The sequence below is a fragment of the Leptodactylus fuscus genome, chromosome 8, assembly GCF_031893055.1.
Source record: "Leptodactylus fuscus isolate aLepFus1 chromosome 8, aLepFus1.hap2, whole genome shotgun sequence".
NCBI classification, from domain to species: domain Eukaryota; kingdom Metazoa; phylum Chordata; class Amphibia; order Anura; family Leptodactylidae; genus Leptodactylus; species Leptodactylus fuscus.
This window is the reverse complement of record NC_134272.1, coordinates 21,076,442-21,087,335: the sequence shown is the minus strand read 5'-3', so window position 1 is coordinate 21,087,335 and position 10,894 is coordinate 21,076,442. Positions and strand designations below refer to the sequence as shown.

The window sequence follows — 10,894 nt, the reverse complement described above, 5'->3', positions numbered from 1 at the left end:
AATACAACCTCTTAGTTCTTGGCTCCAAATATCAAAACAAAACACCATAAATCATCCATGGCAGACTTGGCAGGAGCCCAGAAATTTCTAGATAGGAAACCACCAGAGACCTAGAATAATGATGTGACCACGTAGGTTCAGGAACTATAATCTGGAAGTAAGATGTGCAGTCAATGGGAAAATGTTGCCGACTTCACATCATCTTCTCAAGAAGGTTTGGTCTTTTGATGATGAACCTTGGACACATCGTAGTGATTGTCCTAAACCCAGAATTACTGAAAAGCATTTATAAGGCCTGGATGATTGAAACCTCAGATCCTTCTCAATTTCTATATAGCATTGATGGTTGTTAGTCCATAAATAAGACTGTTATTGATTTGTTTTTCTATATCTCCATTGTCAGATGTCAAAAGTTTTTTTGCTAAAAAGATCTTCATCCAATTGACACATCGGATCACATCGGACCTCATTCCAGGAGCCCAGGCTACCAGTGTTTCTCTACAATGTCTTTTCTTGTGTGTAAGTTCTTTAGGATTCTTCATGATTGTCTCCATTCTGTTGGACTGAGGTCACTTGGATGCACCAGATAAAATTATTCTACCCTCAAAAACTCTTAGGAAATGGAAACTCTTAGCAAATTTGTGTGTTTTGCTGGACCATCCTTGTGTTAGAACCTGGAGGATCCTCTGGTACTCTGGTTGGTCATTCCAACACTTATTGTCTCCGTCCATATTGGTCAGCCTCTCCTTCCATTTCTCCAATTATATTTTTCAGTGTAACAGTCTTCTATGATGAGGAACATCTCGTAATGTACCCAGGATAGGATGGATCTTTACTCTACTATTCATTTTGGTTTCATTGACTGAAGAACCATCCAAAACATTGACATTTTCTTCACCACCCTCGATAAATGCATCATCACATGTGAAGATCGAGTCTTGCACTCAGTAGTCTGAATCTTTTATCTTACCCGTGTTCTCATTTCTATTTTTCTTCTTCCCAATCTTCTCCACCACACATATTTGTTCTTTTAAACTTTTGGACCTATTATTACATACTGGGATCCAGAACCAAAAAAAACCAGGTCTATGTAGCTATACAGGAGTACAGAGGTGGCAGTGTTACTCAGCCCCTGTTATCTGAGGACATCCAATGACTGTCTACCACATAAGAAGACATCAGAATGATAAATGGAATTTTGCAGACCCTTAAATTTTCTGTTGGAGTCTGAGATCCATATTATGTTGTCTTATTTTCCAGAGTTGAAAGTGGTCACCTGTCTGACCCAGGGATTCCAATGGTCACACATGGACATTTAGTGGTCCAGAGTGTACTTCTGGCTGTATACATTAGATAACTTTTGGTTCTGCTCATAACTATTCTTTCCAAACCCCCTCATAGACATTCAAGCTGAGCTCAGCCAATGGAGAGATAGGTGAGAAGACTGTAGATGTCTTGTGGTTCATTTACTCCCTTGAAAATAAAATGCTAGAACTAGCAACTGACCTGTTTCTCCTCCATAACTGACGAAAAACTCTCCTCCCTAATCTCCAAATCCCACCTCACCTCCTGCGTGCTCAAGCCAATCCAGTCACATCTCATCCCCAAACTCGCTGAAGTCATTACTCCAGCCCTAACCCATCTCTTCAATCTATCCCTAACCAATGGATCCTTCCCCTCAGCCTTCAAACACGCCACTGTCACTCCTATACTTAAGAAACCGTCCCTCGACCCGTCCTCTCCTTCCAACTATCGTCCCATCTCACTGCTCCCGTACGCCTCAAAACCTCTTGAGCAGCATGTCCACTCCGAACTCTCCTCCTATTTCTCATCCAACCTGCTCTTTGACAGACTTCAGTCAGGCTTCAGACCCCGGCACTCCACTGAAACTGCCCTAACAAAAGTCACCAATGACCTTCTAACCGCCAAAGCCAAACGCCATTACTCTGTCCTCCTCTTCCTCGACCTCTCCTCTGCCTTTGACACAGTTGACCACTCTCTCCTGTTAGAAATTCTCTCATCCCTTGGTATCTCAGACCTGGCCCATTCCTGGATCTCCTCATACCTCACCGACCGCACATTCAGCGTCTCCCACTCGCACACCACCTCCTCACCTCGCCCTCTCTCTGTAGGTGTCCCCCAAGGCTCCGTCCTAGGACCCCTCCTGTTCTCCATCTACACCCTCGACCTGAGCCAACTCATAGAATCTCATGGTTTTCAGTACCACTGCTATGCCGATGACACCCAAATCTACATCTCTGGACCAGACATTACCTCCCTGCTGGCCAGAATTCCAGATTGTTTAGCGGCCGTAGCCTCCTTCCTCTCCTCCCGCTTTCTCAAACTCAACATGGAGAAAACAGAGTTTATCATCTTCAGCCCATCCTGTATGGCCCCTCCACCTGACCCATCTATCAAAGTTAATGGAACCACAATTACCCCTGTCCCACAGGCCCGATGCCTTGGGGTAACCCTGGACTCTGACCTATCCTTCAAGCCACATATTCAAGCCCTCAACACCTCCTGCCGCTTCCAGCTCAAGAACATCCACCGAATTCGCCCCTTCCTCACCCAGGAAACTACTAAGATTCTCGTCCAGGCCCTCATAATCTCCCGCCTAGACTACTGCAACACCCTTCTCCATGGACTCCCAGCTAACAACCTCGCCCCCCTCCAGTCCACCTTAAACTGCGCTGCTCGCTTAATCCACCTCACACCCCCGATCTTCATGGGCTGCTCCCCTCTGCCAGTCCCTCCACTGGCTACCCATAGCCCAGCGAATTGAGTTCAAGCTACTAATGCTAACATACAAAGCCATCCACAACCTGTCCCCTCCATATATCTCTGACTTAATCTCCCGCTACCTGCCCACACGTAACCTCAGATCCTCCAATGACCTCCTCCAAGATTTCTCTCGTGCATCCCCCATACTCTGGAACGCCCTACCACGACACATAAGACTGATCCCCACAATCACACGATTCAAGAAGGCCCTGAAGACTCCCCTATTCAGGAAGGCCTACAACCTCCAATAACACTATCACCGCACTGCCATCTGTACAGTCTCATCCTCTCCTTCTGTCTCCACCCCCCTTCCCCCATAGATTGTAAGCCCTCGTGGGCAGGGCCCTCTACCCCACCGTGCCAGTTGGTCATTGTTAGTATTATATCTACCTGTATATTCTGTGTATTGTATGTAACCCCCAAATGTAAAGCACCATGGAATTAATCTAATAATGTAAAGCACCATGGAATTAATGGTGCTATATAAATAAATAATAATAATAATAACTAGCAATGGGTGAGCCTTGTTTCGCAATGTTCCGTAAGGTTCATCAGGAATTTTAATGAAGTGGAAGGTTTATTATACTCTGGGGTTTCTTTAGGCCTCAGAGCATAATAATTGAAGACCAGGGAAGATTTGTAAAACAAATTGACTTTCTTTTCCTGGGCTCCATACCGGGATGCTCTAGTCTTTTGGTCTTCTTCCAGGGTCAGGCGCTACCTTCTCCAGCTCCAAGATTACTGCCGAGATGTGATTGACCTCCACAGTCACGTGAGGGGCATCAACACCCAGGTCATTCTGATTGGGCCTCAGTGGTCACATGGGGGTTGTCAATGTCCTCACAAATGCTTTAATATCAAAGCCTATCATGTCACATCTGAGACCCAATCACAGGTGCTGGAATATACAGTCCTATGAAAAAGTTTGGGCACCCCTATTAATCTTAATCATTTTTAGTTCTAAATATTTTGGTATTTGCAGCAGCCATTTCAGTTTGATATATCTAATAACTGATGGACACAGTAATATTTCAGGATTGAAATGAGGTTTATTGTACTAACAGAAAATGTGCAATATGCATTAAACCAAAATTTGACCGGTGCAAAAGTATGGGCACCTCAACAGAAAAGTGACATTAATATTTAGTAGATCCTCCTTTTGCAAAGATAACAGCCTCTAGTCGCTTCCTGTAGCTTTTAATCAGTTCCTGGATCCTGGATAAAGGTATTTTGGACAAACAATTCAAGTTCAGTTAAGTTAGATGGTCGCCGAGCATGGACAGCCCGCTTCAAATCATCCCACAGATGTTCAATGATATTCAGGTCTGGGGACTGGGATGGCCATTCCAGAACATTGTAATTGTTCCTCTGCATGAATGCCTGAGTTGATTTGGAGCAGTGTTTTGGATCATTGTCTTGCTGAAATCTCCATCCCCGGCGTAACTTCAACTTCGTCACTGATTCTTGAACATTATTCTCAAGAATCTGCTGATACTGAGTGGAATCCATGCGACCCTCAACTTTAACAAGATTCCCGATGCCGGCATTGGCCACACAGCCCCAAAGCATGATGGAACCTCCACCAAATTTTACAGTGGGTAGCAAGTGTTTTTCTTGGAATGCTGTTTCTTTTTGGACGCCATGCATAACGCCTTTTTTTATAACCAAACAACTCAATCTTTGTTTCCAAAATGAAGTTGGCTTCTCCAAATGTGCTTTTTCATACCTCAGGCAACTCTATTTGTGGCGTACGTGCAGAAACGGCTTCTTTCTCATCACTCTCCCATACAGCTTCTCCTTGTGCAAAGTGCGCTGTATTGCTGACTGATGCACAGTGACACCATCTGCAGCAAGATGATGCTGCAGCTCTTTGGAGGTGGTCTGTGGATTGTCCTTGACTGTTCTCACCATTCTTCTTCTCTGCCTTTCTGATATTTTTCTTGGCCTGCCACTTCTGGGCTTAACAAGAACTGTCCCTGTGGTCTTCCATTTCCTTACTATGTTCCTCACAGTGGAAACTGACAGGTTAAATCTCTGAGACAACGTTTTGTATCCTTCCCCTGAACAACTATGTTGAACAATCTTTGTTTTCAGATCATTTGAGAGTGGGCTGTCCATGTTCGGCGACCATCAAACTTAACTGAACTTGAATTGTTTTGTAGAAAGAAATGGTCCAAAATACCTTCATCCAGGATCCAGGAACTGATTAAAAGCTACAGGAAGCGACTAGAGGCTGTTATCTTTGCAAAAGGAGGATGTACTAAATATTAATGTCACTTTTCTGTTGAGGTGCCCATATTTTTGCACTTTTTGCAATTTTGGTTTAATGCATATTGCGCATTTTCTGTTAGTACAATAAACCTCATTTCAATCCTGAAATATTACTGTGTCCATCAGTTATTAGATATATCAAACTGAAATGGCTGTTGCAAACACCAAAATATTTAGAACTAAAAATGATTAAGATTAATAGGGGTGCCCAAACTTTTTCATAGGACTGTATGGTGGACAACCCAGAAAGATGAGAATGTCATTGTCATAGGATGCTAGATTTTTTTTTTTTTTTTGACACACTCCAGTCTATTCTCTGGACCCCTGACTATAATATTCAGTTTTGCTGGATTCGTATGAGCTGAATGCCAAAGACTTGGGGATTTGCAGGGCCTGAAACTTTTTGGAAGTTTTTGCAACAAGCCCAGCTCTGTATCAACTGGTTTGCCCAACATTACATAGAACATACAAAAATTGAACATGCTCGACCTTTGAGATGTCCCGATGTCTCCATACACATCAGATGGGGAGCTGGTCCCATTGAAGTCGGTGGGTTCGGCCGACGTTCATCTAATGTGCTCAACCACCCTGAGGCTGAGGACCTGGATTTCATTTTGTTATGGTGCCCTTCCTCCACCCTTGTCCCCAGTTAGCTCCTCTTGTCCCCAGCGGGATCTTTTCTGCTATTTTTCTTTCTTTTGGTGTTTTGCTGTCCACACCTTTCCTCACTGGCAGCCTGAACCATCCTGTTATGTGCTGCGGAGGATACACGTGTGAACAAGGCTGGAAGGTAACCACACAAGCCTGTATCCTGTGCACAGAACTTACACATCCCCCTTCTCATTCCTCCCTTCACATCACAAGCTGGAGCAGGGGAGGCTGTGAAAGGAGGGGGCCCAGGACCAGACGCACCATATAAATACAAGACCTTAAATAGCAACCTCACACTACGACTCAGGACACAGCAGACATGGAGGTAAGGGGGAGCTGAGCGCCTCACAGCTGCATGCACTCAGGTGGACCCCCGTCTGCAGGGGGCGCCGGGCTCAGTAGAGGTCAGGAAGGCTGAATCCCAACTGGCCTAGAAGAAGGGTCACCTCAGGACTGACTGGTAACAATGCAATTTAAAGGGGTGGTACTGTATGTGTGTTTTGTTGCAGGCTATGGGGCGCCTTGGCCACATCATCCTCCTCCTCCTGCTGGTGGCCCTCAGCTCGGTGGGGAGTCAACAACACTCCATAAAACAGAACGGGGATCATCGTAAGTTTACCCAACATCTCATATGACTATTCTAAACTATCCAAAAAAACAACTATGATCTATGCCTGATGTAGCAGAGCTGGATTTGTCTTTTAACTCTTTAAAGCTTGCACTGGCATAACTTTATAAGCAATGAGTCCCATAGAAAGCCATCACGTCTTTATATCCCAAGGTGCATGATAAATTCACATTGCAATTTCATACTACATCTGTCAAACTTAGACTTCCTAGATGTGAAAAACTCAGGTCTGCTGTAATTAATCTCAGCTATATATCTGATTAACTCTGCTACATCTAACATATCCATCTCTGCTGTGCCAGCGCTGATACATGTCACAAACAGCTCTACAACATCTGTAACTCTGCTACTTCGGACAAACTCAACCCAACCGAACAAACTCAGCTCTGCAACATCTGACAAACCCAACACTAACTACCACATGTGTATTTCTTGCTTACTGTGTGTTTGCAATGATGGGAGTTGTTGTATACCAGTAGGTAGTAGTCCTGGATACGCTGGTTGACACTGTACATAGGGATTTGTCAGGGCTGGGGCTTAGTATCGGGGTAACGTGATCTCACTATGACCTCATATTCCTTGCTCACATCTGCGCAGGGCAGAGACGATCTGCAGCCAAATTCCACCACAAACCAGTGTATGTCTGACACAGAGTGTTCCCCACCTGAGCCTCATCTACCTCCCACCCAGGGGAGGCACAAACTTTCCATCTGTTTCCTTGGCCATAGAGCTAGCACCTGTTCTCATGGGAAGTTCTCTGACGGTCGCTGACTATTTATCTAGTGAAGTCATGGCTTTGGTATCTTCTGTAGACCTTCTTGTCTGGGTGACCACCATCTGAGTACATGACGGTACCTATGGGAGAGTTCCTTCTTGTATTGATTCCAAGTCATGTAGCCACCTCCGAGTTCTCTTTAGAGCAGTTCTGATGACATCACTACAGATCACAAACCCTTTGTACACTTTGGGGTTGAGGGGTATAATAATCGCAGGCCCAGGTGAGGTATGGAAAAATAATAAACACTGATACTTACCTGCCCTCACTTCTGCTGGCTCTCAAGTGGTGTCTGGTGCTCCATTTTGTGGTCCTCCTCCAGATTTCAGGGTGAAGTCGGCGGCCCATGAGGACTGCTCAGGCCTTGGATTGGGTCTCAGCAGTCATGACCCTTTGACATGACCATCAAGACATCAGCACATCCCACAAAACCACTGATGGTATCAAGGAGGCAAAAGGTTTCCAGAATAACGCCAAAGACATCCAAGAAAGAGCTCAGGAGAGGTGAAGGAAGGTGAATGTCGGTGTTTATTATATTGATGATCCTCCTCTGGGCCTCTGATACTATTCACTGGATTATGAAGAATGATTCCTAGGTGGCGAACCCCAAAAATCTCAGGTTTGGCCGAACCCAAGATTTTTGAAAATTTTTGGCAAAAGTTGGCTCATCTCTAGACATGATACAACTCAGGGTCATCTAATCTTTTTACCTGTCTGACGAACGTGCCCGATTGTCGTTTCAGTATGTTCCACCTCTGACCAGTATCCTGTAGATTGTGAAGATGTGTGCGAGAATGGGGATGAAGAGAGTGGACCATATGTAATCTACCCGGCAGGACCAGGCATTGCGGTGCCCGTATACTGTGACATGACCACTGATGGTGGCAAGTGGACGGTGGGTGTCCAGCTCTGTGATATTATGAGATTGTAATTCACATCCATGTGATATAAATCCTGTGTTTTGGGGATTTTGGGGGGCCAGGTCATCCAGAAGAGGTTCAACGGCACGCTGAGCTTCTTCCGGGGCTGGAGTGACTATAAATTAGGCTTTGGTAGAGCAGATTCTGAGTACTGGTTGGGTAAGTGATCATTCTCTTCTTTGTTCTGTCATCTTCTAGGCAAGTTGAGTGACCACCAGTATGACCACTATTAGGGCTCTCAGCTTTTCCAGGGAACTGAATGGGAAATCTCTCTGTTCATGTAGAACTTCCCATAAAGTTGTGTGGTCCATAGATAGATCAAAGAGTAAAACAAGTGCCCATAATGGTGATAATGGGTGCTTCATGTTACAGGCTGAACTGCAGAGCATTGTTCAGCATCACTCAAAACCCTTATATCTCTTTCCATAGGGTTACATAATATGTACCTCCTCACCCTGCGGAACAAGTATGAGCTGAGGGTCGAACTCGGAGACTTTGATAACAACGTGACCTACGCCAAATACTCAGAGTTTGCCATCTCGCCGTACAGCATCAACCCAGAGGAGGACGGTTACACGCTGCATGTGGATGGCTTCTCTGATGGAGGAGCAGGTAACCAATGCATGGATAATGGGTAATATAATTAATACATTCTACATCATTTAAAAGGGAGGAAGTTGTATAATCAAAGTTTCTGGATCTGAATTCCCATTCTGTACCACCACCTGTCACTCAGGCCCTGCCATGAACCACTTATAATACTGGTGTCTGAGGACCCTCTGAGCCCCCTAAGGTACCGAACATGGCTGTGACTGCTTTAGTATCTCATCAGTAACAACCTAGGTCAGGAGTAGAGATAGGGGAGCCATATGAGATTAAATTCAATAAATATTTGTGAGGTCCACACCTCTGGTTCCTTCTGGGACAAGATGGAAGTGCTATTATTATAGCCGGGGGTCTCCAATGATAAGTGAATGCCCAGGTGACTTAAAGCATAACAAGCAGTTAGACTCACTTTGCCCCACCTCTCTTAGGCAGCTTTGCTACATCTGGTGGTCCCTTGGCATCCTCTTCTGGACTCTTGCTGACACCCCAAGGTCACGTGCCTTAAAGCATCATGATGATGGGATATCCCAAGTACCCTCAGTGGTGACTCCCAGGGCTTGTAATGTTAGTCAGATTTCAGAAGAGAATGGCAAAGAACCACCAGACACTACAAAGATGCCCAGAAGAGGTGAGTATAGCTGTTTGTTATGTTGCCACACCTCCCCTGGGCCTTTACTTTTTGCATTCTGGAATCTTAGGAGATCCAAGAGTATAATAGTGTTTTGTTGTGATGAACACCAAAAGTTTTGTGCTCATGATGAACCTGAGACTGTTAAAAAATTTGTGTTGAATCCAGTTCAATCCAAAACGGTTTGTCCATTTCTAGTCAGGAGGGCAACTATATCTCCTTTACAGGCCATCTTTACAGGTATGCAGAAATATAAGCCTTGGGAATTCTAGAAAGACTGCAAATAAGTCTTCCTTAATAGAAGAAAAGAAAACTATTCCTCTAGCACCACCTTTTAGAAAATAGATCTCTATAGATCAGTGCCATAATCTGGGATTAAATTAAAACCAGAATATCTCCTCTAAAAAGAAAAAAAAACTAATATCATTGTTTGTTTTTATTCTCATGTCATGTCACTAGACTTCTTAAAAGCCAGATACTGATCTATAGAGAGCTGCCTTCCATAAGGGGGCGCTAGAGGAATAGGTTTCCTTTTTTCCATCAAGGAAGACTTATTTGCCTATTTGTTCCCAGTAACAACCTAGAGTCACATCTCCTGCACAGGCATTATTGGGAGGACTCTGCGCATCTACACTACTCTGACCTCATTACTTCTATTACCTACAGGTGATTCTCTGTCCTATCACAATGGGATGAAGTTCTCCACATATGATAGTGACCGTGATGTCTATCTACAGAACTGTGCCTCGCTCTCCTCCGGAGGCTTCTGGTACAGAGCATGTCTCCTGGCCAACTTGAATGGTCCATACCTCCGTGGTGCTCACCTATCTTTTGGCAGTGGCATCATCTGGTCTCAGTGGAGAGGTTATTACTATTCTCTGAAGTCCACTGAAATGAAGATAAGACGCCAGTGATGTCTGACTGGTGGAGATTCGTCACATCGATGACTAGTAGAATCTGGTGCACAAATGTCAGGATAGTCATGTAATCGCAACTTGTAGCCTGAACCTTGGTGCTTTCCATTACTTGACCTTTTATACCTGTGTCTGGATGTTGTAGACCCTATGTTGACCCCTCTGCATGTCCCCATCTACTAGAACCTTGGTTTTACACTTATTGTTTGAGTTGCATAAAAGTTGTTGTATCCCCTGAACTTGTAGTGAATGTTCCTCAATATCAATAAAGAGATATACTATAAAATGTGCCTTATTATATAACCTCATGGACTCTGAGATTTCAGGGTCATATTCATTTATACATGTACATGGTATCACAGTTTATTGCAGGATTTAAGACCATTGCTTTATAATAATGTGTGGCACTGTGGATGTAGCATTCAGTACATAGACGACGTATTTTACCATGACTTCTTCACTGTTGACAACCTTCTTGCTAGAAAAGTCCTAAACAGATTATAAAGTGTCCACATAAAATGTAACCCTGATCTGTAGGTAGCCCTTAGGTCCCCTTCACACAGCGTAAGCGCTCGGCTCATTCCGAGCTGTACCGTGAGCGCTTCTAAACACTTCCCATTCACTTCAATGGGAGCGCTCATAAAGTCGGCTATACGCGCGCTCCCATTGAAGTGAATGGGAAGTGTTTAGAAGCGCTAGCGTTTACGGCTCGGAATG

The 10,894-nt window shown here is 44.4% G+C and overlaps 1 protein-coding gene across 2 annotated transcripts; it reads left to right on the top strand.

The window, feature by feature from the left end:
- Nucleotides 1-5,707: 5,707 nt before the first annotated feature.
- LOC142217581 (microfibril-associated glycoprotein 4-like) lies at nucleotides 5,708-10,445 on the top strand. 2 transcript variants are annotated; one of them, XM_075285874.1, is made up of 6 exons: nucleotides 5,708-5,845; nucleotides 6,216-6,315; nucleotides 7,853-8,004; nucleotides 8,092-8,188; nucleotides 8,459-8,641; nucleotides 9,930-10,445. In XM_075285874.1, exons 1-6 carry the CDS (start codon nucleotides 5,807-5,809, stop codon nucleotides 10,175-10,177), a joined length of 819 nt encoding a protein of 272 aa, XP_075141975.1. In that variant the 5' UTR covers nucleotides 5,708-5,806; the 3' UTR covers nucleotides 10,178-10,445. The 2 variants fall into 2 exon arrangements, with proteins under 2 accessions (XP_075141975.1, XP_075141976.1); XM_075285875.1 differs by lacking the exon at nucleotides 5,708-5,845 and adding an exon at nucleotides 5,862-6,031.
- Nucleotides 10,446-10,894: the final 449 nt, after the last annotated feature.

Coding starts and splice junctions, on each gene's coding strand:
- LOC142217581 (XM_075285874.1), top strand. CDS start 5,807: ATGTGCTGCGGAGGATACACGTGTGAACAAGGCTGGAAG. Junction 6,316..7,852: donor AAAACAGAACGGGGATCATC/GTAAGTTTACCC, acceptor TTGTCGTTTCAG/TATGTTCCACCTCTGACCAG. Junction 8,005..8,091: donor CTGATGGTGGCAAGTGGACG/GTGGGTGTCCAG, acceptor TTGGGGGGCCAG/GTCATCCAGAAGAGGTTCAA.